Genomic DNA, 24698 nt, shown 5'->3' with positions numbered 1-24698 from the left:
TAAAGTCGTAATCTCGAAGATCTCAGTTTAGTTCTCTTTGGCGGCACCTATGGTGATAAACGGTAATTGCGGGAGCGCACTTCCCAGATATCCAGACAGTGTTGCATGTGTGACGTCCACGGTTGGCTCCGGTTGTAACTCTTGATTTTCCTCTCTGACGGTCTCATTCCCTTTTAGACTGTTTGCCTTCATCTGAGGGTCGAGTTTGTTTCTTTTTCTTTGGATTTTCACTTATTTTTGAAGTTGTATCTGTAGTCATCGATCTTTTCTTTGTTTGTTCAGCCATAGTAGATTACTGTTTACTCACAACACTTGCAGAGACCGGAAAAAGCAGCCGCTTAGCTCCGCCTACCCTCTCTGGCTGACCAACCACTGCTGGGTGATGGAAAAGGCATCACTAACTGGGCACCCAGTCCGTAATTCTGCAAATACAAAGGCTTTCATCAGTGGGCCATAGGCTCAATCACCATTGTGTTACCTCATTCGGCGATAGATAGTGACTTATTTAGACGTTTATTTAAATGAAAATCTTCGAAATTATCCCTTTAAATTCCCTACCAACCCAACTGGTCATTTTTTTTATTCATTATGCTTTATGCATGCAGTCTACCTTATAAGGTTTTATCAATTTTATCAATTTTTTATTTTTTTATTTTATCCATTTATTTTATATTTTATCATCAAAAGTATTATCAAAGTTTTAGTGATTTATTAATTTATAATTCATTGCTTTTTCATCCCAACTAGTAATTCTTCAAACTTTCATACTTTGACCGGTATGACCATCAAGCAGGTATAAAGATGTATCATATGTGGTATTAAAAAGGTCTATTTAAAGGTCTAATTAAACTGTCTAACAGAAACTCCTGAATATATCACATATTAGTAGGTAATCTACTTCCCTTTGTCCAATGAGAGAGGATTTCAACACATAGGACAAAAACTAAGCCCATTTTAAATCACCATAAGTCTCCACATGTACAGTCTGAAGTTAGAGCACCATAAAGAAGGGCAGTGGCTGGGTTATTGATAGCGGGGGCCTCGACAGGGCCATGGAGGCTGCAGAGGCCCCAGCACCTCCGCTCCCCTGCTGCCCTGTGCTGAAACAGCAGGCTTAGGTTACAGTGATCCCCTTGCCCCCTAAACCTCCACCCCCCTCCCACCCCCACCCCACAGTCAGTCCCAGCATGCCCCATCCCTCCTCTCTGGCCTCTAGTCTGTTATTGTTCCACTTTGCACAGTCCTGACCTTTAGGGCTGCAGAGAGGGTTCTCCGACCTACACACTCGCACACACGCACACATGCATGTTTCATCAACACTGATAAGAAGAGGGAGGAAGAGTACACATGTAGCAACACGGGCTCAGATCCTCCCTCTTGTCAGATGCATATCATTAACAAATCAATTAGCACCTGCACCCCAGTTAGAGGATCTATCTGGTTTGGTTTGGTTTCCAAATTAGATTTTCTGCTTATTATGCACGGCTCTTTTTCAGCATTTTCTGGGTATTACATGGCTGTTCCTTCTCTGGGTCTCCAGATATGGCAGGGTAGAACAGATGTTTTAGATACTCCTGAAGCTCAAGATTTTACGATATTGTTAAGCATCTGTCCGACATTTTCCCCTCTAGGACTTAGGTAAATTGACATCCACATACTCTTTCCAAAATAGATTAAATAATGATTCTAAATACATTTGTAGTCTAGTTGGCTGATGTCCACCTGTCCTCTCCCTGCAGGCTGCTGAGTCACACCATGAAGGACCACCTGGTTCGAGTGGCTAATGAAGCTGAATTCATCCTGAGCCGACAGAGGGCCGAAGACATCCACAAACATGCAGAGTTTGAGGTAAGATGCTGGACAGATCTGGCAACCCAGGCACAGACATGCATCATCATCTTTAGATTCATGAAGGAAAAAACACAGAAGACAGTACTTTTTATCTGGGATTTAGCTCGATATTTAATGTTAGGAGAGACTGGTGAACAAAAGAGTGCTTCAGTCTAACCTTATTAAAACCTGGGACCCTGTATCTCCAGTTTGATGGTAAATCATAAAGTTACTCAACTGATTGACCTACAATCCTTGAGCAGATTTTCAATCAGTGGAGCAGTTTACACTTTAACACAATGGACCGACACTTGTACCATGTGGTGTTACTGTACTGTAGACACTCAATCCCATAAGTAAAAAACAAAAGATGAATCTGTTTACTCGCCCCTAAAGATCACAGTCGGCGAAGGAAATAAATTCTCTGTTTTGTCTTTCTGCAGATAAATTCAATGTAGTCTTTCTAGGATAACAAACGGTTGATAATTATGTTGATTTTACAGGTGTGAGATTGCAGCTGGCTTTGAGCAAGTTTTCAATGACACAAACAGGAAAAATATTCTGCAACTTACAGCTGAAATATGTAACTTAATGTACCTTACCTTTTAAAACTACAACAACAAGAGGTTAAGGGTTCAGGTTTGTATTTGTGAAGCTGTTTTACCTTATCTTGCCGACCAACTAATGAAAATGCATAAAAAGTACTTTCTAATAGGCCTGCACGATAAATCATTTCACAATCGCAATTGCGATGTGCGCATGTGCAATAGTCACATCGCAGGACGTGCGATTGTCAGGCAAATGAACTGCAACACTTAAAGCCGCTACCTTTTTTCTGTCTGTGTGTCACATGTCTGTAAACTGTGACCAAGCACTCAACGCTGCTATCGTCACAGATAACAGATACGGTAGGTTGATCGAGGCAGGCTTGTAGTTATGCGTGGTGGCTTTTCGGTGTGTGTATTGCCGTTATCAGTAGCATCTTGTCCCCGTCCTCATTAACGCAGTGGCTACATACGGGTAACGGAGCTGACGTGCCGCGGCGTGTTTACTTAGCCGCTACACCTGCAGCACACAAAAACATTGCGCTCCTCCTGTTCTCTCTCTGCTTTTTCATAAGGCTATCAGAGTCTCTGAAAGTGTATTAAAAGTAACAGGAGAGTTTATTTGTTAGAGGAAATTTGACTTAAAAGTCCCAAATAATAAAAATTATAATTGTATATGGACATGAAAACACACTGCATTTATCTGGTATAATTTCCTATCCTGCGGTTCATATCATGTCACTTTTTTCCAATATCGTGCAGCCCTTATATAAAGGTGTATTTAAAGAACCATTACAGCTTAACTTCATCTCTGAAGAATCAGGAAGATTATAATACCAACCTTGGGAAAGATTCCAGCTCAGACTTTTCTCTGTACCGAGAGAAAATATGAATATTTCCTCTTGAGAGATCGAGGGAACTTGCAAAGCTCGGACAATAAAGTCTGTAGCTTTGGACCCATCACACGAAGACTCCTTTTATAGAAATGTTTAATAGTTTGATATTCCAGTCAGTGAGAGCACGGAGGAGCTGATCCAGTGACTACTTAAAACTTGTCCATCACTTTTTAATATCTGTCACAGCAAACCTTCAGGATAAATGTTTACTTTTCAAACATGCAAAACACACAGACTTACACACACACACACGCGCTGAAGTAGTTTGAGGCTGGAGATCAGGCTTGGCAGATTTCACTAACCAAACATTGTGTAGTGTTAATTTATCCCCGTGCCTCTCCGTCTACCTTCAGCTTTGCCCCGTGAAACATGACTTCTCCCCCCTCCTCTTCCGACCAGTTCCCTGCACAAATGTTGCCATTCACGCGTCGCCGCCGGGCAAACTCAATCCTGACCCATGGGCATCCTTCTGTGCCCCTTTCCCCGTCCAACTCTGCTTTCTAGATCGCACCAAAATCATTTCCTGTCCTGCAGAGATCCTGTCCATTATACTCCCGCTGGGGGTGTATTTTGCCAGTGACAGGAATATGGCATTCTCCCCTCTCTTCCCCTCCCGCCCTCATTTCTCAGGAACCTGCCAGCACTAAAAGCTGCAGACAGACCTGAGAGGTGCTGGCCTGAAGGGCTGACTGTGTCTAAGCCCACCACCTCCACCCCCAAGAACCCCCTTCAGCCCCCACTTTGCAGTAAAATGTGCTGCTTTTTTTAAGGTTCACGGTAGGGTCTCTCCTACACTCGAGTGAAGGGAAGTCCCTCAAGAGTGTTGAAAGTCAATCAGAGAGATGGAGGAACAAGTCTTTCACATCAAAGTTTGTCTGTGATTGCTGTGTTTAGCTCTCTTTCTTGGATAGGCTGCTTAGCTCTGTCATTGTCATCCTGTTCCAGTGAGCACTTGCGTCATACACAGCTTTATCTCACATGATCTGACCTTAACTTTAACACAGACGAGTATATCATGATGTAGTTCTACTTGATGCATGTAGCAGATTTCTTTTTTATTCCTGTGCATACTTTACAATGAAGTATACAGTGATTGTTCTCTTGCAAAAGTGCACGAACGCTATGTTAGGTTAGTCAGCTGTCATTGCAGACTTGCAGACAGACAGACTTGGCAGCCAGTGTGCACACGACAGCCCCAAATGATCCTTCTCGGCCTCGGCCTCTCGCTGTGGCTGCGAGCCACACGCTCTTCAGTTTAAAAATGTGACTTTCACTTCTCAGGTTCTCAAACTACCAGGCTTTAGTCCCGGATTTCTAACGTAGCGCACAGTAGTTTGCCAAAACTGACTGACTGTCCCAAGCTCTCCAGTTGTAATTGATTGTTCAGCTCTTTTTAGTCGCTGTAAGTCCTATTTATGGGTTTTTGTGTTTTCTCTTTCTGTATAACCTTACAGTATTTCCTCTGGCTGCTTGCATAGTCATATTGGTGCAAAGATATATTTCCATTCCAGCTCAAGCACTCTCTTTATCGGCTGCCATTAGGGATGGGTATCGAGAACCGGTATTTGTTGGTACCAGTACGTGATTGGTCAGTACAGACAGTACTGATAAGCTCACGGACAAACGGTGCTCCTATCGGTGTTTAATGTTAACATTCTGTCTTATTTAATGTCCTTTTCATTCAATCGTTTCAATCTAACGTAGCTGGTATCCGTCCTCTAGTGATGACAGAGCAGCAGCCCAGGCTTCATCAGCAGTGGGTAACGTTAGCAGAAATCAGACACCAAAGTTAAACTCATTCTCCATCGCTAAATGAGGGACAATGACAGCAGAAAAGCTGTCATCAAGTTTAGTGTAAAAGACTTACTTCCCTTCACTAAGGTGGAGTCCAGTTGGTTTCCAACCAACCCCCCCACCCCTCAATGCGCAGACAACCACTGACAAACTGAACTGAATCATACTTTTGCACTACATATGCCTTTTTCTCTTAGGACAGTGAGCGAGATCAACTACAGATCTACTTTACTTTACACTATGTGTAAACAAGTTGGCTATTTTATATCTGTAGATTTTTTATTTTATATCTATTTATTCTTGTTTATTCTATATTATTGTACATATTTTATCTTATTCTGCCCTACGCAGCTCAGGGAGATGCTTCGCTGTTTTGATGTTTTGCACAATGACAATCTTGAATCTCGTCTGGTACGCTACAAACTGATAGCCTCGCCTAAGTGTGAATTTTAGGTTGCCATGACAGCCATTAGACACACTTTATCAGACACCTTAATAACGACATGTCTTCATGTTATGCATTTATTTATCGGTATCAGTAAACTCCTAAAGATACCCATCCCTAGCTGCCGTATCAGTAATCGGTATCAATTTCAAAATTCCCATTTATGCCGAGCCCTAATTACCATGTGTACTTTAAATCTAGATAAAGAGCTGAAATAACTATGTATTTGATGTGATTCAAAGTGGACAGTTTCTTGTCTGATTACAAGCTTTCATCCAAACATGACATGATAGTTTTTAATGCGTGATACGTGAGAAAGTTCTAATGTTAGGCAACCAAGTCCTCAACTCTGCTACTTACAGTCACAATTGTAACAGATACAAATTAAGACATTGTTTGCCTGTATTATTACAGCAGTCATTGTTATGGAGCCAGGGTTAAGTTTCCAGATGGAGCAGCACTATCACTTGAAGTGTCACTCAACTGACAGCAAAAATCCAACTAATGGAAAGCTATAACTTCCCGTCATTACAAAACTAATGGAAAGCTATAACTTTCCATTGGTCGTATTTTCCTTCTGTCATTTGAAACTTGCTCCACCTTTGCAATCTCCCAGCTGTCCATAATCAGATAGCCACCGCAGCTCGTCCCAAACTATGTTTCGCAATTGAATTCCCCACTTAAATGCAGTTGCTCCTCGGTGACCTCGGAGAAGAAGTGAACCCCTGATAAGTCTCGCTCTGATATTGCTGTATTGATTTTTTTGTGTGTGCCTCCACGCGAGCTCTGCTTGAGCCTGCTGGAGTTTCATTTTGCAGCGCCACAATAAAAATAACAGGCCAATGAAACATCCCCCCTGAGGGCCTGGGGGGGGGGGGGGGGGGGTGGTGGTGGAGGGGTTTTTGAAATAATTTTCAGCTCTGTCCCAGATTTTTAAGAGCTTTGTTCCTCTCTATTGTGTTGTGGTGACACTATGCAGGTTTTGTGAGAACTAAACCTCAAAACAGGCGTCTGAAGTGACTCATCTTGGGTTTCATTGTGTTACGCTGGAAGTTAGGGGGTTCGGCGAATCACGCAGCATCAATTGCAAGAGTACAATCTGCATCCTCCCTCGCTGCTCTTGTTGTAGTTAAAGAGAGGCAGAAAATGGCAAGCATGGCAACCGAAACAAAAATAAGTCAATCCCTTAAAACAAATTTATGTTGCTGCTTGTCAGAGTTCATATCCATGTGAAGACAGTGATAGAGAATTTAGGTTCCCGTCTCCCTCAGAGACATAACATATGCTCTCTCTGTCTCTCTCTCTCTGGCTGTGTCTCTCTCTCTCCCACTCACACTCTCCCTGGCTCTCTGCGGGACAGAATTGAGTTATCTTTGGCCCTGAGAGTAAGTTATTACAGTGGGCTTAGGGTGAAACAGATGAAGATAACTAGGGGGGAAATCCAATTACCTTTTAGGGTTCTCTATCTAAAAGGATCCTTTAATGTGAAGGAGATCTGCAGATCGGATGCTGCCGCCCGGCGCAGCAAATGATGGACTCTGATATCTTCCACAGGAGCAGGAAGGAGAGGCAGCCCGAGAGATAGAGAGGAGGGGAGAGAAATCGAACTCCCTCTTTTTATGGGGCTGTTCATTAGGAATGAAATGTGGCGGGCTCAGGGGCACAAGGGCAGATAAGAAGGTCCAGATAGGGAAGAGCGAGCAAGACCCAAGTCGTTCCTATTCTTCCGTGCTCTTCCCTTCTGCTCAATCTTTTTTTATACACCCCCTTGATTCATCCTCTGCTGTTATATGGAGTAATTGAATTGACTGTCTGGGAGATCCAGTGAAAGCCAGACGATAGCAGCTAATTAGTGCTTGGCGTCATTGTCTTCCCTCTGCTGAGCTTGTAAAACGATCCGATCCCTCTCCCCACGTTAATGACATTAACATTGAGCTGATGCTCATTATGTTCCATTATCATAGGACCGCTCTCTGGAAACTTGTGCATAAGAGAGCCGAGCATCACAGGAAGAGACCTGGCACGGATGCGCTGCAATAGCTCTAGTTGGGTTCAGAGTTGACCTAAATTAAGTTATTCTCAATGTAAATATAACCAGCAGGCAGATCAGTTCACTGTCTCCACAATAAAATAGTTTATTTAAAGGGCCAGTCTGCTGATTTTTAACCTCAGTCCTATCATGCTATTTTGAGGAGCTAATGCCATTATGGTAGGAAAAAATGTAATTTCGCTCTGTGCCTTTGGAGGACGCTATCCGCTTCTCCAATAGGCCTTTTTACCAATAGGAGAAAAAGAACAGGTGTTTATTGTAGCATTAATGATGGCTGTATTCCATTAAGCTACTTTAATTTCATGGTCCTGGTTGTGTGTATGCTGACTGTCTGTCATGGCTTTCTCAGACACCTGAATAGAACAGAACCGTTGTTAAAGTTGTTATTAACACCTGTGCTTTTCCTCCTGTTGGATGTAAAAATGTCCGCTGTGAAAAAAGCCAGTGGGCCCTGGAAAACCGAATATAAGATGTTCTTCCTTAAAGGGCCAGTCTGCCGATTTTCAACCTCAGTCCTATCATGCTGTTATGGGGAGCTAATGCCATTATGGTAGGAAAAAAATGCAATTTCTCTCTGTGTCTTGGAGGATGCTATCTGCTTCTCCAATGGGCCCTGGAAAACCTCCACCAGACTACGTCAAACGCGTCATCTGGCGGAGGCCAGGGAGCTTGCTAAACTACACTTCCTCAGTTTAGGACGCCCGCCCCTGAAGTCATGTCTCATTCAAAATCGTCAGGTTTGAAATGTAGACTGCAGACCTGAAGATTTTTCAGACAATCCACTGGTGTATTCTCGTCGTATTTCAGATTCTGTACCACTCTGAGCTGTTACCTGCAGCGAAATGGTAGTATTTCACTCCAGCGTCTCTCGCTGGGCCGTTCCTTCCAGAGGAAGTGGCACAATGCACGAGCTGTTTTTACAACTTTCTCCACAGCTATGGCACCAATTTTAAATATTATTGCTTCTATCAATTACAGAGAACAGCAGCTTTGACTGACGGCGGCTTTTTCCCGGGACGGACTGCTCCTTTAATTGTTAAAACATTAGGAATCTGATGAACAAAGGTTACACAAACACACACAGGAAGAGCCAGAGAACTCCCAAAAGCTATTTACACCACATCACAGCAGCGCTCAGACTGACGGCTGCCACCAACTGTAGCCTGCTGTCATGTAGCTGTCGCAAATATAATGTAGTATGTCAGCAGGGCTGGATGCCCGGACACCTCATTATGTTCAAAACAGCTGTCAAAAGAGCGACGAACATGTCTGTGTTTGTGATAGCTTTGTTGCAAAAGCATCAGGCTGCGGGTGCTCTCGGAACAAAGCAAACTTGAGTGAGAAACGTGACTCAAGATTGGACAGCAGTACATGTCTTATTATGTACAGGCATTAGTTTAAAAGTGTACAGAAAGTTTGCATCTTTCAGCATTTCTTCTTGGTAGATGCTTCTTATTTTGTGTGTACCACTGGTGTGTTATAAAATATAAAGGGGGAAGCGGGGTACAGTAGTCTCACTCCCACTGACTTGTCCGCGTAATGAAGTCCCCAGGTACCTCCTCTGCAGCTGCCATTGTTATGTGCGACTTCTTTTGACGCAGTCTCTTCAGTCAGTGGGAGAGTTCTTTTTTTTCCGTTGAGCAATGACTTTCCTAGATTCTGGAGAGCAGAGCTGCGGCTGAATCTTGGCGCCATATTGGGCTTTTTACACATTTTATTACAGAAGAAGAAAATAAAGTTTGTTTGCGGCTTCTAATTCATTCTGATGATAGAAACTTGACTTTAAATTTACCCTGAGCGAGGCACCACTGCCCTGAATCCATGATTTCTGGCAACCATCAATCCAGAGGACCCTCATTTTTCATCCGGTCACATCCTTCCTTCATTTGACTATTTTTCACCTCCAGACGACACTTCAACACGTATGATTTTTCACGTGGCATGACCTTGAATCCGAGCCGGGGTTATCATAAACAAAAAGATGGCAGCAGCGCAGACTGATGTGGCAGAGGGGAGGGCGCGAGCTTTCTGGGTAGAAGAGATGAAGGGGGCTGCCAGCTGAGCATGGTGACCAGTCCATTAAAGAGCAGCCTCAGACAGTACGCGGGGAGGAGGAGAGAGATACTTTGATGAGTGTTGCGCCTGCGTTAACCTTGATGGCCGCTAGCAATGGGCCGGTGCCAGCAGCAAGGATCCGTTTCAACTGGATTAGATTATTTTTTTTCTGTCTGTGCTCCAAGGGAAGAAAAAAAAATCAATAGTTGGGAGCAGGGCATGACAGGAGCATCATTTCAGAATTGAAGTGGCTGTCAGGCATTGTCATTTGGTGACTTTTGTTCGCCATTGTACTTTTAAGCCCTCATTTTTCTCCCCCTCCTCTTCCTTTCACTCGTTCCTTCCCCGGCCCATTGTCTGAATTCCCCTGGTGACATTTTATGTTGCAATCTGAAAACTCGAGGGCAAGAGATCAAGTGCGAGAGAATCTCTTTGAAACCAATCGGCGGACTGGTACAGCATCTACTTTTGTTTAGCGACCCCCATCCTCCCTTCTCATTTCATCCTCTTGTCTCCGCAGACCTCCATTGTGCTCCAGGAGGAATTTATTTGTAGTGTATTTGCATTCTCTGATGCCAGACAAGGACGAGGCTGATGTCTCGCCTTCCTCTGGACACTTTCTCTGCCCGTTTGTAAATGAAACCCTCTGGGAGCGCTTGTCGACGGATGTGAGAAATTGGAGATTCTCGCGGAGCGATAGCTCGGCCTTGGAGAGTTTGTAGCCCTGATGTGCCACCAATGTCAAGAGATTGCAAATCAAACGCTTTAATAACATCTCTGCTGGTTTTGTTTCTTCCTCCTGTTCTCCGGCTGAACCTTGAGACCCTGTTTTTGTCAGCCGCCGCGTTGAAGGCTCGCTGTTGCGCGGCAGCACCACAAGACCTTTCTCTGTCACTCTAATTGATAAACACAGGGCTGATATCGTGTAATGAGCCTCCATTCTCCAGCCTATTATGCTGGTTAACCCTCTCAACCCAGCGAGGGAGGGGAGGCGGAGGAGGGGAGCCGAGGCTTCATCCGACAACAACTACAGCATTTAGATAAGGCGCTGTTACAACACTGTGAAACATCTCCTGCTTATTATTTGTAGAATCAGCACGGCGAAAACACGACCGCGCAGCAGCAACAACCACAACAGTTTTTAGAAGGATTAGGCTGATGTGCGTGGTATTCTCCGGTCCAAAATGTTATTTAAATGCATGAGTTTCAAAGCTTTGTCTCTGAATGTGTCACCATTTTCTCCCATTATGTGATTCCTAAAGATGATTACTGTTCCCTCCAATCCCCAGTCACTTCCCATAGCAGCCCATTCCCTTCCCAAAACTCCAGCACACCATCCATAGCTATGTATTCGAGCTGCTGATGAATTGTGGGAGACACGACTCAGTGTAATTGACTCGATTAATGCCAGCCATTATCATTTCTTCTTCACCCGAGCTGTCTCCTCCAGCAGAGCGGGCTCTCGCGCCGGGCCGACCCTGTCAGCCAGGCCATGTAATGGAAGGTGCTGCCCATGATTACGGTGTCGCAAGTCATAACGGTCTCACTGCCAGCGAGTTGTGCCCCGGTGGCTGTCTGGTGTTAGCAAAGTCTGCTGTCCCTTTTCCTTCAGCTGCAATCTTTTAACTCGGTGGATGGAAGTGCTTTTCTCGGAGGAAAGTCATTTTTATGCTTGTTTTTCCTGTCAAAATATGCACACTTCTACTTCAGTCACTCTCAAAGAGGCATGTTTCTAATAGCAATTTAATTTACTTCTTATGTTTCCTTAAAAGAAGAAAAGAAAGAACAGCCTGTTTGAAAATACCCAAAATGCCCCGTCTTACTTTCTGCCCTTTATCCTCTCTGCAGACCTTCATGGTGCCAACTGGGAAATTTAGTTATTCGCTTTAACCTTCATAATAACATAACATAATAAGTCCTTCATAATACCTCAGCATTTTCTCTGACTTCACATCAACGGAATGACCCCAGGAATTAACAGTGACTTGTCTTTTCCACTTACAAGCGAACCCAAACGTTGGCTTTTAATGGCTCTGCTTATGCGTTCAGCGGTTCTGGTTGTTGTTTCAGGGGTGAGTCTGTGAATTTGGCCTTTTTTCTCCCGCAGTCGACTTTGGCCTTGGATGTGAGAGAAGCCCATTACAGCATGGAGGGTTTGGGTGTTTGGGCAGGCTCAACACGCAGGTGATGAAGTGTTTGTTTATGGTTATGAGTTTGAACCCAGCGCTGTTGATTAGCACTGCAGACTTTATATGTCTCAGACAGAGGCAGATGGAAATGGACTTTTTATAGGCTTGCTACTTACATGTGTTTAAAGAGCCGAATCCACAGAACCATCAGGGCCTGTTTCCAGGAGAGGATCCAGAGGGTGGCCAGGGGTGGCCTGGGCGCCCCTTGAAATCTGATTGGCCATCGCAGGTGCCACCCCAAAATCCTAAACTATGATTGGCTATTTGCCTTGTCAGACTTGTCAACTATTTGGGCTGCTGCTAGTAGCTTTCTTTGCATTTCAGTGTGGCACATTTCCTTTTGTTAGTAACTTAAAGTGTTACTCTGGACATCTTCTTTTTGAGTCCTTAAAGAATTAAGCTTAGAGGATTTATATGTTGCTGCTCTGTTGTGTTACTTTTTCAAGTAAAAAAATATACACAGGTATATAACATCTTTTAGATACTTTAATGTTAGTAGTAATTCATACCACCCCTGCATAAGTCAGTGCCCCAGTTGGGCCGTCCCAGTCAAAAAAGTCTGGATCTGCCCCTGCCTGTGTCCACTCCTATTTACAATTTACTGTAGTGCTGCTTTCTGTTTTCCTCGCTGTTGTCCATGTTTTTATTAATAAATAGTAATAGAAAACCCTTTTCCGTCTGGTATACCCCCCAAAACAGACTGCGTCTTATATTCCGCCGCTACTTTTATTACGGATTTTACGGTAATCATGTCCTGGCTGTAGCAGCAGCTCTAGACATAGTCACTGTACCCTCGAAAAACCAAAACGATACACTTCTCCTCAGCCTTTGTTGTTGACAAAGTTGAAATCTGAAGTCCCGCCCCTTCTTAATTCTGATTGGTTGATGAGGGAGAAGTGTGTGGCGGTGTTCCAAAAGCTGAACTATTTTCAACTGAGAGCGCTTTGGCAAAAAAAAACAGTTGAAGCTGAGGGCGTCTTTGCACTGGGAGCTGAGCAGAACTGCATTTATTCTGTATAGAAAATAGGCGCTGCCAGCGCAACGCTGTCAGTGGACCCTTAATTTGGACAACATGCATTTTTTCTATTATCGTTTGTAGAATATTCTGTCTGTTCCTCTTTCACCATCCTCTAAGCTCCTTCCTTTAGTCCAGCTTTTCACTTGTCCCACTTCCTGCTTGCCTTCAGTGCCACTGATCAAGATGAATGGACATCCAACACACATACGCACTCAGACACAGCAAAGCAAAGCAAAGCGTTCTCTGGTTAAGATTTTCGCACTCCTTTTATTTTACTCTTTCCCGGGTCACCGTGCTGGAAGGTCAAGGCTCACTTTAATGCCACACAAAGAGCCACAGATTGATAATTAAGGCCCGGCGGCCTGAAGAAAAGCCCCTCTAATGTGATTTATACCTATAGATTTTCTGTCACATATGAAATGTTGTCGTTCAAATTGAAGAGGAGGACCCATTAGAAAGCGCTTTACTGGGAACTTTGGAGAAGCAGGTTGCATTTTCTCGGTCAATACTTACTGTATGGCTGCTGTAGCAATGGGTTCTTTTAAGGTTAATTTGATAAAGAGAGTGATATGCAACTTAGGCAGCATTAATAATTGAATGAGCTTTTCTTCTTAAGACTGCAGACATTTCCTTTAGCTGCTGTCCATGCAGCACGAGGATGAAAATATATACACCAAAGCAGCCTGATTATTCGCGCAGCTATACATAGCACGTGTTTTTCTTACGTCCCTTTCCTTACACTCACCTTCAATAAGAATATAACTTTGAGAAGTTCTTTCAAAGTAAGCCCTGAGCACTTTCTGAGTCTGCAATTGAAATGTATTCCGAGACAGAGAAGAGAAATCAAAACACTGTTTTAAATTATAGCTGTTCCTCTCAGAAGGTGTTTTACTTTCACCATCGCTGCAGAGTTCAAAGGCCCAGTCTGATTCTGATAACAAATTCCGACAGAGAATAATGTCCTCCCTGTGCATTGTGGGTATCGTGTGAGTTAGAGCGCCGGAGGGCATTAGCAAATACGTGTCCACTGTTATTAATCATAATGACACAGGGACAGAAATGACCCTATGCTTTTCATTTGGTTTGAATCAGAGTCGAGTTTCTCTACCTGAATACCCTAATGTGTTAGTGTCTGTATTCTACCTTCTTATAGGCCTGTTTTTCTTTGATGTTTACAAGATGCTAACACATTTTACGATATATATATTCTGGCGTCATCTGTTTGCAATCACACTCCCGATGCCTTCACTTGCAGCACGTAAAATGTGTTTTTTTCCTCCTCCCTTCCCAGTCTAACTGTGCGCAGTACGCAGCGGAGAAGCGAGACGAGGAGAAAATGTGCGACCACCTGATCCGAGCGGCCAAGTACCGCGACCATGTGACCGCCACGCAGCTCATCCAGAAGATCGTCAACATCCTGACCGACAAACACGGAGCCTGGGGAAGCTCTTCGATAAGGTAAAGCAAAAACAGTGTTTAAAAAAAAACAAGGCCAAAACATGCGTGTTACACAAGTTTTAACATGAGGCTCATTTTGCAAGTTTCTTCATTTTTAAGTCGTTTTTTTATAATAATAATAATAATAATACTTTACTTGTATAGCGCTTTTTAAGACAGGAGCACAAAGCTTTTTAAAAACACGCACAAAACACAAAAACTGCACTATACAAGCATGCAGTTTAACAACTGTACAAAAGAAAAGTTATAATTAAACAAGCAAAAGGTAGAAAAATACAATAACGTTAAAATCTGGAGATAAAATATGCACACCAGAGCTCTAATAAATCAGCTGTCAGCTAAAAAGGCAAGTTTGTAAAAAAGATTTAAGACAGGATTTAAAAACAGAAACGAATACGCTTTTAACAGTGCACTTAATATTTGGGACGGGGGAGCCGGGCAGTGGCTGGATGTAACTGCAAATATTCTCAGGGCCAATAATAAGAACCTCTGTTTTGTCAGAATTCAGTTGGAGGATGTTTTGTGACATCCAGTATCTCACATCTGTTAAGCAGCTTTGAAGTACAGCAAGTTTATTGTTGCATTCAGAGGGTTTTATGGAGAGATATAATTGGGTGTCGTCGGCATAGCTATGAAAAGAGACGTTATGATGATGGATAATGTTACCTAATGGGAGCATGTACAAAGAGAACAGGATTGGTCCCAGAAGTGAGCCTTGTGGTATACCACGGGTTATCTTTGCCGTTGAAGAGGTGAATGAATTACAAGACACAAAATTGTCTGTTTGACAGGTGAGAGGAAAACCAGTCTAGGGCTGTTCCAGAAATGCCCACCCATTCCTTCAGTCTGTTGATTAGCGTAGCATGATCAATAGTGTTGAAAGCTGCGCTAAGGTCAAGCATCACCAGTACAGAACAGTACATTTTCTTTTCTAAAATGATGGATGTTTGATCCTTGTTAAACATTTTTGAATTTAGTCTTCGAGGGAAGAAAATCCATCTTGCTGCTGAGGTTTTCTTGGCTCGGCTTAGCATATACATACACATATTGTGTTTACGTTATAAACATGCTTTACCCAGATGTTTGTATGTATTTAATTTTCAAATGTAAATATTACAACTAATCCTTTAATTCTATACTTCCTCGCAGTTATATATGACTCCCACATGCCAGGGTATCTCAGAGCGACAGTATATGACAGTGTTACTTTAAGAAAAGCCTTTAATCAAGAGGATGCACCTGTTTTTCTTATTTCAGCGTGTGTAATTTTCTCAGCCTAGAAAATAATTCAAACCACTGTAATGGTTTTAATCTCATCATAATCTTTCTCTTCCCCCAATACTCATGACTTTGATTAAATTAGATCTGCAAAGGTGAAAATGTCAGCTGTGGGCTGAATGATGCATTGACTCAGGAGGGAGATGAAAGCCATTTAAACAGCTCGGCCGCCATTAAGAACCGAGGCGGCTCTATCCTCTGTGTTTGTTTCACCAAATAGGCAGCACAATCCAATGCAGCTATTCCCTAATGATGGCTGTTTGTGCAGGTAGTGTGTAATGGTGAGCCGGAGAGGCGGCCGCTGGCTCACGCTTGTTAGGCTGAACCGAGTCTCCAGAGACTCGTCTGGCGCGGGTTAGTTTGCTATTGGCTCGGGAGTCTATCTCTGGCTGCCTTTGTTTCCCCTTTTATTTTTTTTGTGTCTTATATCAGGATGTGGTGTGTTATTTGTCATATTTTTCTTCCCTTCATCCCATCTCCCTCCCTTTACTCCCCCTTTCCTTCTCCTTCTCTCTGCTAGTCTCCATGTGTACTCACACAGGGGTTTGCTATTTACTATGGAGATTGTGTTCTGCGAGCCCTGGCCAGAAAAGTCCCCCATTACCGGCCCTTTATGCCGCTGCGCTATTGATGGTTTTCCTAATGGCTGCCGATGGGCTCAGGGAGCCATTGGCACTGGGCCTTGGAGTGCAGCGCTCTTTTAATAAATCACAATCAGTCCTGTGCCATTACATCAATATTTTTGGTCAATTACTGTGAAGGTCAGGTGGTGCAGCTTCGCACCAGAGACTTTGGTATGCGGGCATGGGAGAAACATCTGGTGCTGCAGAGAGAAAACAAGTAAAAGTGAAAGATAGAATTGATAGAGAAAAAAAAGGTCTCAAGCACACCTGCATACCTGCAGGCGCCCAAATGTAAGAGATGCTCTTCCTTAAAGGGCCAGTTCACTGATTTTCAACCTCAGTCCTATCATGCTATTATGTGGAGCTAATGCCATTATGGTAGGAAAAAATGCAGCTAAATGCTGGAAAACAGTAGTATTTAACTCCAGAGTCTCTCTCTGGGCCGTTCCTTGCAGAGGGAGGGGCGCAATGCATTCTGGGTGTTGTAGGAATGTAGAATAGGCGAAATCACGAGCTGTTTGTACAACTTTCTCCACAGCTATGGCGCCAATTTCTAATATTATTGTCTCTATCGATTACAGAGAACACCAGCTTTGACTTACAGTGGCTTTTTCCAGGGGCGAATTGCTCCTTTAATTCCACACACACACCCACAAAGCCACACGTACTGCCTTTAAACGCAGATGGATTGCGTTGGACGGATACACACTATGAAACCTGCGCCCTCTCCCCAGCTGTGAAAATGAAATCCAGGAACACAAAGACAATACGCAGCTACGATTACGACCTTTTGTTGCTTGGGTGTAAAATCCACGCCTGCCTGCTCACATGCCATAAAAACATATTCCCCAAAGTTTCCATTCAATAAAGAGTCTGAAAATGAAAATATTATTTTCTCACAAGCTGATGGGAATTGTTGTTTCCTCACGGCAGGCATCTAATATCTTCTGACACGGTGTGACCCGCCTGAATGCAATTTGTGTCTTAATATCCAGCTTACAGCGGCCCTGGCCTCTGGAGAGAAGAGGTGTTAGGTGATTTTTCCCTTTCCCCGTTCCCCTTACCTCTGTCTGTGGTTCCCTCTGTCCCTCTTTCCTCACAACATACAATCTCTTTCGCCTTTTTCCCTCGCTCCTTGTCCTTAACACTTTCTTGTTTCACGTCAGTTGTATCATCCAGGGAGTTTTCCTTCCTCCAGACAACGGCGGTATCTTTTTTTGCCCTTGTCTGTTACGTAGTGCCGAGACAGATCCAGACAGAAAGGTGGCCTACCTGTTCATCCATACGTTTCTGTCCCAGTGCCTTGAGACTCAGGTGTACAACATGCCAGCCGGCTGTCTTTTAAAGAGAGTAGCCAAACTAAATGAACAGCTAGCAAGTAACAACTGGCAGATGTCATTTTTTTTCATCTCCACATCTCTCCAGTCTTTTTTTATTTCCTGTCTTCGAGCCGGGGTCCACTGAGCATCCCGTCCGCCGCCGTGTTTATTTGGGTCAGGAATCATCTTTCATGTATATGACACCTAGACAAAGTCGACGGACGGAGAGGGGAGATGAGGGCAGATGATGGAGAACGCCAACTCACAATCTCTGGGGACATACACTACTCTGCTCTTTCTTTCCCCTCTCATACCTTCTCTTTATTGCATTCTAATAGGCTGACTAATGTACCATGGAAATTCACTCTGGATGCTTGCAGCGAGGGAAGTAAAAGGAAGGTGGCTGCAGATGAAATAATGTCTGCGTGTGAGGTAGAAGCAGCGTGCACACTTGTCTCTACAGAGAGTCTTTTGGAGGCAAATAGCAACATTATTTAAGAGGCCGTTCTCCTGCATCAGCATCCTTTTTATTCCTGCATTCTTCCAACAATCCTCACCTACATCTGTTCCCCCCCCACCAAATGCCCCACACCTCGAACACCGACTTCTCTCCGTCTGCTCCTCCTCCCTCATATAAGCAGCTCATTTTCTGCAGCACCACTGCTCTAATGGACGCCCTTAGGCTAGAGGCTTCCCAGCCAAGGGACATCCATCTTTTGGCATGTCACACTCCCGCCCGGCAAAAAATCTTTGTGATGTGCACTCCAATTTTTCTTCAGTAAATCAAATCATCCTTCCTTCAGAAAGACGAATGCTTTGGGGTTGGAGTGTTATAGAGAAAATCAATGCCGGCAAAATTGAAACAGTATGCCCCCGTATTGATCGGCCTTGTGAGATCGAAAAGGAACAGCTTTGTAACTGTTCCGCTGGACAGTTAGCTGACCTGTAATGGACAAACTATTGATATTAGCATTACTATTTTATCTTCTGCTATGTCATTTCACCCTTGGACTATTGAGGGGAAAGAAGCCGGAGCAGAAGAGCCGGAAAAGGGTTTTCCTTTTTATCCACTAATACAGAGGAGGGTGTGAAATTGTGTCTACACAATATACTGATGTGGGTTTTGTCTTACTACTTGTTTTTTTGGTCCTATTTCAGTCCTTATAGTGTTGTATGTGATGCATAAACAGAATATGTACTGCAAGTAGTATAGTTTAGCAATATAGCAATAGCAATAGTTTTCTGTTGCTAATTAGGGCTGCAACTAAAGATTGTTTTAATTGTCTGTGTCGTTAGTTCTTTGATTTAATCAATTTTTTGTTAAAGTCATAATCTCGAATTGCTCAGTTTCGTTCTATTTGGCTGCACTTTATGATAAAAGGCAATGGCGGGCACATACGCACATCTCAGATAACCAGACGTCCACGGTTGGCTCCGGTCGAGTTTGTTTCTTTTTCTTTGGATTTTCACTTATTTTTGAAGTTGTATCTGTAGTCATCGATCTTTTCTTTGTTTGTTCAGCCATAGTAGATTTCTGTTTACTCGCAACACTCGCAGAGAGCGGAAAAGCAGCCGCTTAGATCCGCCTACCCTCTCTGGCAGACCAACCACTGCTGGGTGATGGAAAACGCGTCACTAACTGGGCGCTGCTTGTGATTTTTTCCCACAAATGTTGCCACAGACACCCAGTCTGTAATAACACGATATACTGCAAATGCAGAGGCTTTCATCAGTGGGCCATAAGCTCAATCACCATTGTGTTACCTCATTCGGGGATAGATAGTGACTTAGCAGACATTTGTTTACATCAAAATGTCCGTACAATAATATAGAATGGTGAAAAATGTTCATTATAATTTCCCACAGCCCAAAATCACATCTTCAATTAGCTTTTTTTGCCCTACTGTGAACCAAAGCCGGAAACTATGTAGTTAACAGTGACCCTAAACATAGAAAAGCAGCAAATGATCACGTTTAGGACTCTAGAACCAGTTAGTTTTTGCATTTTTGTTTGATAATGAGGCAAAACTTTTCAACAGTTCTGTATTAGTTATTTCAGCTCTACAGTTGAGTTGCATGAGAGGACAAAGCAGAGCTTGCACTTTATCCATTCTCTCCCACATAAGCTCTTCTTCATGCAATACTACTAACCTGTGCTTCACATCAGGGCTGCACCTGATTTTTCTCTATCAGTTTATTAATTCATGCTTCAGTCTGTAAAATGTCAACCCAATTCAACATCAGATATAAATTGTTAATTTCCTGTTTATCAACTAATAATAAACAGCTAACAGGCCTTGGTAACTTTGTCCCTCTCACGCCTCCTCTTCTGGATCACAGTCTATGAATTCTTCTGTGAACATACCGGGGGGCTCTGCTTACAGAGAGGACATTCATGGTCACATAGTATTTTTTTAAATAAATGATTGCATGAGAAACTGTGGCAGCCAGATTCATCTCCACTTGTATGCTTTCATTCCAGACTTAAATCACAATTATGATACATAATACTGAATGTAATGCATGTGTTAAAGCCGGGGCCTGCACAGTGTCCCCGCTGCCTCGCGTGTGGGTTTTATGGACACAGCGTTCATTACGGCTGCGCCGGCACTGCGCACGCAGGGCTGAAAAAGGAAATGGGACTCCAGCACGTCAGCGGAGATCATAACCATAGGAAACAAGAACATAACTGTTTAGAGTACACCGACTCTCGGAAATGCATGACTCGAGAGCGGCAGGAAGACACAGAGAGAGAGAGGGAGAGGGAGGAGATGGATGGAGCGGAGGATGAGAGAGAGATATTTGTTACCGAAGCATCAAAAGTTGAGATGGAGACAAAGACAAGACAGGGACATTTTTTCCCCTCACATCCTCTCCTCCAGCCTACAGTATACACTAAACCAAAGCCGTGAGTGATTGCCAGATCTGTATGTAAAAGGTTGAGAGCGTGTCTTGTTTGCTGGATGGAAAACTCTGCAGCTGCTGCCTTATCTGACCATCAGACCGCCTTTGTTGTATTTGGGAATAGAATAAACACTGTAGCTGGATTCCTGAGTCTTTCTAGAGTCTGATTTATACAAAGGATTTTCCAATTGAAATCACGTCTGCAATCTAGGCTTCCATAGACCAATCTGTGTAGCTAATCTTTTAGTTTCAACCCAATTTATTCCCTGCAAAATTGCATCCACAGTCACACTAAAAACCTTCACACTGACTGGCTGATAATGGCTTTAGGTTTGCTTGTAGATGCTCACAGTCTAAACACAAACATGACCCCACGCACTGTGCAGACCACAGCTCCCATCTCATGCGACGCAGACAGTTGTTTCCTTTAGTCGTAATCTCGCCTCCTTCAAAACCAATTAGCTGGGAGCTCCAGTTGTGTTCATCCATCTGTCTCGTTACAGTCATAAACATATAGGATAAACATACAGCACGGAGCAATGCGAGCCTGCCGTCTCGGTTCATCTTTGCAAACCAGACTCTCCGTATCAACGCAGGGATCTCAAAAAAACTACAGTCCTTACACGGGTTTAACGTGAAACCCTCCACCTCGTTAATCATGCGCGGTGACATGTGTCTGGGACAGAAGAAGTTGTGACGGGAGACAAAAAGGATGTTCCTTAAATCTCTGGGGGGGGACGTTGGAGTTTGACAGCCGTGCGTTCCATCAGTTACACAGAATAACGTGCCACGAAGGCCCTACCGTGCAGCCTGGCTTATGGATATGAATTAGAATATAGCCTTAATGATAACATTTACCTCCACTGTATATACAGCACAGTGGCGGGGGCTGTAAGGAACAGTAACAAAGTGTCATGGTGGAACGTATTAACAGCTGATGGTGTCCATATGTTAGCGTGCTTAAGTGTTGCAGTGCAGAAAAAATTACTCTCATGGGATCACTTAATACGGCAACGAAAAGGCTGATGTTTTTTTATTAACAACTTTGATTATTGCTTTACATGTGAAACAAACAAAACATCAAACAAATACAGTTAACCACACCCCCCTCGCCCCGTCGGCAACATAAATCACAATGGAAGCACAGAATCTGAAATACGATGAGAATATACCGGTGGATCGTGTAAAAAATCTGCAGTCTGCATTTCAAACCTGACGATTTTGAACGAGACATGACATCGGAGGCGGGCGTCCTCGATTGAGGAAGTGTATTTTAGCAAGCTCCCTGGCCTCCGCAAGATGATGCATTTTACATAGTCTGGTGGAGGTTTCCCAGGGTCCATTGGAGAAGCAGATAGCAGCCTCCAAAGGCAAACAGAGAAATTGTGTTTTTTTCCCACCATAATGGCATTAGCTCCCCATAATAGCATGATAGGACTGAGGCTGAAAATGGGCAAACTGGCCCTTATAGTTTGCAGGGTTACTCTTAAAGCAGCAGATGGTGGACACAAATCCATATGGCCCTTTATAGGTTACTGTTCATATTGTATTTAATAAGTAGAGAGGCTCTGAACCCATTTAATGAAGCTTTAGCAGTTGCACATGTACCCCCTTGAATGCAAGAATCCTTGGTGATGTACCAGGCTACATCTACATGTGCACAATGAGAGGTCGCTGCAGTGTGTCAGTTTTTATCTCCAATAAGTTTTCCGTTTTACAGATTTACCCTGAACCATTTACATCTTTTAGATCCTTCTTCTTCTTCCTTTTTACACCCTCACTTCTTTCCCTCCTCCACTGGCTGTAAATGTAATGGAATCCTTGTTATGAAGAATGAAAGAAGGGCCGCCATCCCAGAAAGACCAATTACACCATCCTACCTCCCTGCCTCCTTGCCTGGCTGCCTCTCTGCTCGCAGCCCGGTGCGACTCTGTAGCTACTCTCAGATTTATGAGTTCCATATACCCTTAAGAAAGTATATGGCCTTGGTGGAGCAAGGTCATGATAAAAGGTTGCTGATCAATATCTGAATGAAAAACCATTTGGGAAGTTTTTAGGGCTTTTTTCCCTCCTTTCTCTCTGGATGCAATATCTGCACGGTATCGATTGTCCGGGGCCAGTAGTTAGTCAAAGGCTATCTCCTTTGACTAACCCCTTTGCAGCATGTCAGCCGCCCCCCCTCCTCTTCCTCGTGATAGATTGGTATGCTTCCAGCCGCTGTAATTACACCGTGGCACCAGCAGGTCATTTATTTTGCTACTTTCACCATTTGCCAAAAAATCGCCTTTATCTTGAGAATCCAGCACTTTCTTGTGCAACCAAAGCAGGAAAAAGGCCACATAAAACACCAGAGTCCCCGCTGCAGAGAGAGGGGAAGACTGAGGATCATCCTTTACTCGTAGATCTTCAGTTTTTACTCCGGCTGTAGATTTACTTTACAGCCTCGTGCCTGTGTGTGAGTTCAAGTTCAGCACCAACCAAAGAGGATAAGACCTGAGGAGGTCAGTGTGTAAGCTTTGTGTTGAAACACATGAAGGGACAGAGAGAGCATTTGGTTATAAAGATTTTTGATATGTAAAATTAAATAAGAACAAAAAAGAGGCATTAAAATGTATTAAATATGGGCTAAATCTATAGAAAGTCTAATTATAATATAAGCAAAAAAAATCTGTTTCTGAAGTACAATATAATGTCAGATGGTCATGACATATTAAAGCCCCCTCCAGTGAAACTCAAGTGTTTAACCTTGTAAACATCTCCATGTGGTGTTCTTCATGTGCTACAAGACATATCAGTGACAACATGAGCAGTCATCTCCATGGCTGGGCCTGTCTGCTTTTAAACTGCAGAGTACCAAGGACAGGCTGAACAACACGTTTTCAGATTGGCAGGTTTGAGACGTCACAAACCTAAGGAGCCAATCCCGTTAATGGACGGGGTGACGCTATGCATATCATTATGTGTAACCTATGGCAACCACTTCTGCGATGAGCGAGCTAGCTGTTACCGGCATCATAAATTTTTGCAAACTCACTACTGACTACTAACGTTAACGTTACTACTACTAATTACTACATTTCAAGCTAGCTAAGTTTCAACAAGTTGCCGCTAAACAACGGCAGAGAGGTGTTTTGGTTACAGAGGAGAATTGTCGTACACAATGGGCGGGGCCTATGCAGATTCGGGAGTTTTAAATGAGGCAGGAGGAGGAGATGCTTTGGGAGGATTTATACATATTTTGCAGAAAAAAACACATCACACACACACAATTTATTATTTCAAGCAGAGCATTTTATATGTCTTAAAACATGACTGGAGCGGCTCTTTAAGCAATATTAAATGATACAAAGCTTACAATACAAACAAGTAAAAGCCTGAAATAAAGTATTTAAATTTTCAAGGCAGAGAAATTTCCTTCCAGTTTTCATGCAAGCTCGTTTTCACGAATGAAGCGATAACTACACGGCCGTTATAGTTAGTCAGACTTCTGTTTATATCATCGTCTCAATCATCTTCCACTGGTATTGCTGCACTTGACACACACAGACACAGAGACGCACACACACACACACACACGCACAGTAAGTGCTGTATAATGGGCCCAGCCGTATGATGGAGAGAGGGGAGGAGGTGCTCATGAATAGCAGACAGCCTTGCTAGATGAGATTGCCGAACCTTGTTGTGTTGCGTCACACTGAAGCACAACACACAACAGACTAGTAAACAGAGAGAGAGTTCAAGGGAGAGGAGACGGTGCTTTTTTTATTCATTAATAAATTATTAGCAGACTTCTTCGCCTAACAAGCAGGATTGGTTGATTTTTAGTAGTTTGTGTCGTTTCAGAAACATAATCTTAGCTGAAATGCATGACGGACTACTTTTTTAAAAACTTTTTTATTATTGTTTTTATGATGCTTAAGCGTGTTTTTCTTGAAGCTGTAAGGTAGAAAACTGTCTCATGTTTGTATCATAAACATAAAATAGTCCCTCCCCACGCTCCCGGCTGACCTTGAGCGTCTCCTCTCTGTTTTTCTTTCGGGCTTGTGTTGGAAAACGTCGGTATACGTGTTCAGATTTGTCACACCACTCAAGATCATGTGTGAAAGCTAGAGGTCAGGAGATTATTACAATGGGCCGGTAATGGCAGAATTATGCAACCCCGGTCCAGTGGATGCCCTCATTACCTCACAGCAGTGGTGATAAATGGCCTTAAATGCATGTTGTCAAAATCAGAGGAAAAATGTGACTCTTCATCAAAAATACAGATGGTACCACTTCAGGGATGTAGCGGGGG

General features: G+C 43.3%; 1 protein-coding gene across 2 annotated transcripts in view; it reads left to right on the top strand.

Moving 5' to 3' along the window:
* The window catches only part of lrba (LPS-responsive vesicle trafficking, beach and anchor containing), a 226148-nt gene that overhangs the window by 100175 nt on the left and 101275 nt on the right, over positions 1–24698 (top strand). For both annotated transcript variants that reach the window (XM_069665172.1, XM_069665171.1), the window contains 2 exons: positions 1740–1848; positions 14114–14280. In XM_069665172.1, the coding sequence (XP_069521273.1) occupies positions 1740–1848; positions 14114–14280 (276 nt within the window). The remainder of the gene's footprint in view (positions 1–1739; positions 1849–14113; positions 14281–24698) is intronic.

The sequence above is a fragment of the Semicossyphus pulcher genome, unplaced genomic scaffold, assembly GCF_022749685.1.
Source record: "Semicossyphus pulcher isolate SPU_LCO1_2020_fin unplaced genomic scaffold, fSemPul1.0.p SCAF_17, whole genome shotgun sequence".
Lineage (NCBI taxonomy): Eukaryota > Metazoa > Chordata > Actinopteri > Labriformes > Labridae > Semicossyphus > Semicossyphus pulcher.
The sequence above is the reverse complement of the archived record's forward strand: the minus strand, read 5'-3'. Positions and strand labels throughout refer to the sequence as shown.